At 38.3% G+C, this 697-nt stretch overlaps 1 protein-coding gene across 1 annotated transcript in view; it reads left to right on the top strand.

The window, feature by feature from the left end:
- Positions 1 to 305, top strand: part of rtcb (RNA 2',3'-cyclic phosphate and 5'-OH ligase) — a gene marked incomplete in the record, with an annotated part of 55,901 nt that extends 55,596 nt beyond the window's left edge. The window contains 1 exon segment of the mRNA XM_032511878.1: positions 39 to 305. Within this exon segment, the coding sequence (XP_032367769.1) occupies positions 39 to 146 (108 nt within the window).
- Positions 306 to 697: the final 392 nt, after the last annotated feature.

The raw sequence follows: 697 nt of genomic DNA, 5'->3' as shown, positions 1-697 counted from the left end.
TTTTCAAGGGTTAAGAGTTATTTTTTTTGTGTTTTGAGGCTCCCGAGTCGTACAAGAACGTAACGGACGTGGTGAACACGTGTCACGACGCCGGTATCAGCAGGAAGGCGATCAAGCTGCGGCCGATCGCCGTGATCAAAGGCTGAGCACGCACAAAACCACGTCCACAGACTGTCACGCAACAGGAAGAGACTCCTGCACAGGAAGCTGCAGAAGAAGAAGAAGATCGTTTGATTTATATTCTGTTGCTTTGGGGTTGGAGGTAGTTTAAGTTGAAGGAAACATGAGGTTGAAAATGTAATTTCTCCCTTGAAAGAAAGGGAAAAAAAAAAAATAATATTTTTGTGTTCATTCATAAACCTGTGATCCAAATAAAGATGATCAGCTTCGATAAGTCTAAAATGTTACTTTGGTGCATAAATAGATGCATCTTTTTTTTTAAATCCAGTTTATTTTTCTTGTAACTGATTCCATTTTTGGGCAAAAGCTCATGGTCCAGGAACCGAGGCTGAAGTTGACTAAAAAGAGGAATAAAAAAATCATCTTTTGGAAATAGATCTTAACGTCTTAATTAAAAAAAAAGAAAAAGAGAAATCCAACCTTTAAGGAGACAGTTCCAGTATTAGGGACCACTAAGGTCTATATAAAGAGACTTCAGATACAGTATTAACAGTATTAGGGACCCTAAGGTCTGTAA

The sequence above is a fragment of the Etheostoma spectabile genome, unplaced genomic scaffold, assembly GCF_008692095.1.
Source record: "Etheostoma spectabile isolate EspeVRDwgs_2016 unplaced genomic scaffold, UIUC_Espe_1.0 scaffold502, whole genome shotgun sequence".
Taxonomy (NCBI): Eukaryota; Metazoa; Chordata; class Actinopteri; order Perciformes; family Percidae; genus Etheostoma; species Etheostoma spectabile.
The sequence above is the reverse complement of the archived record's forward strand: the minus strand, read 5'-3'. Positions and strand labels throughout refer to the sequence as shown.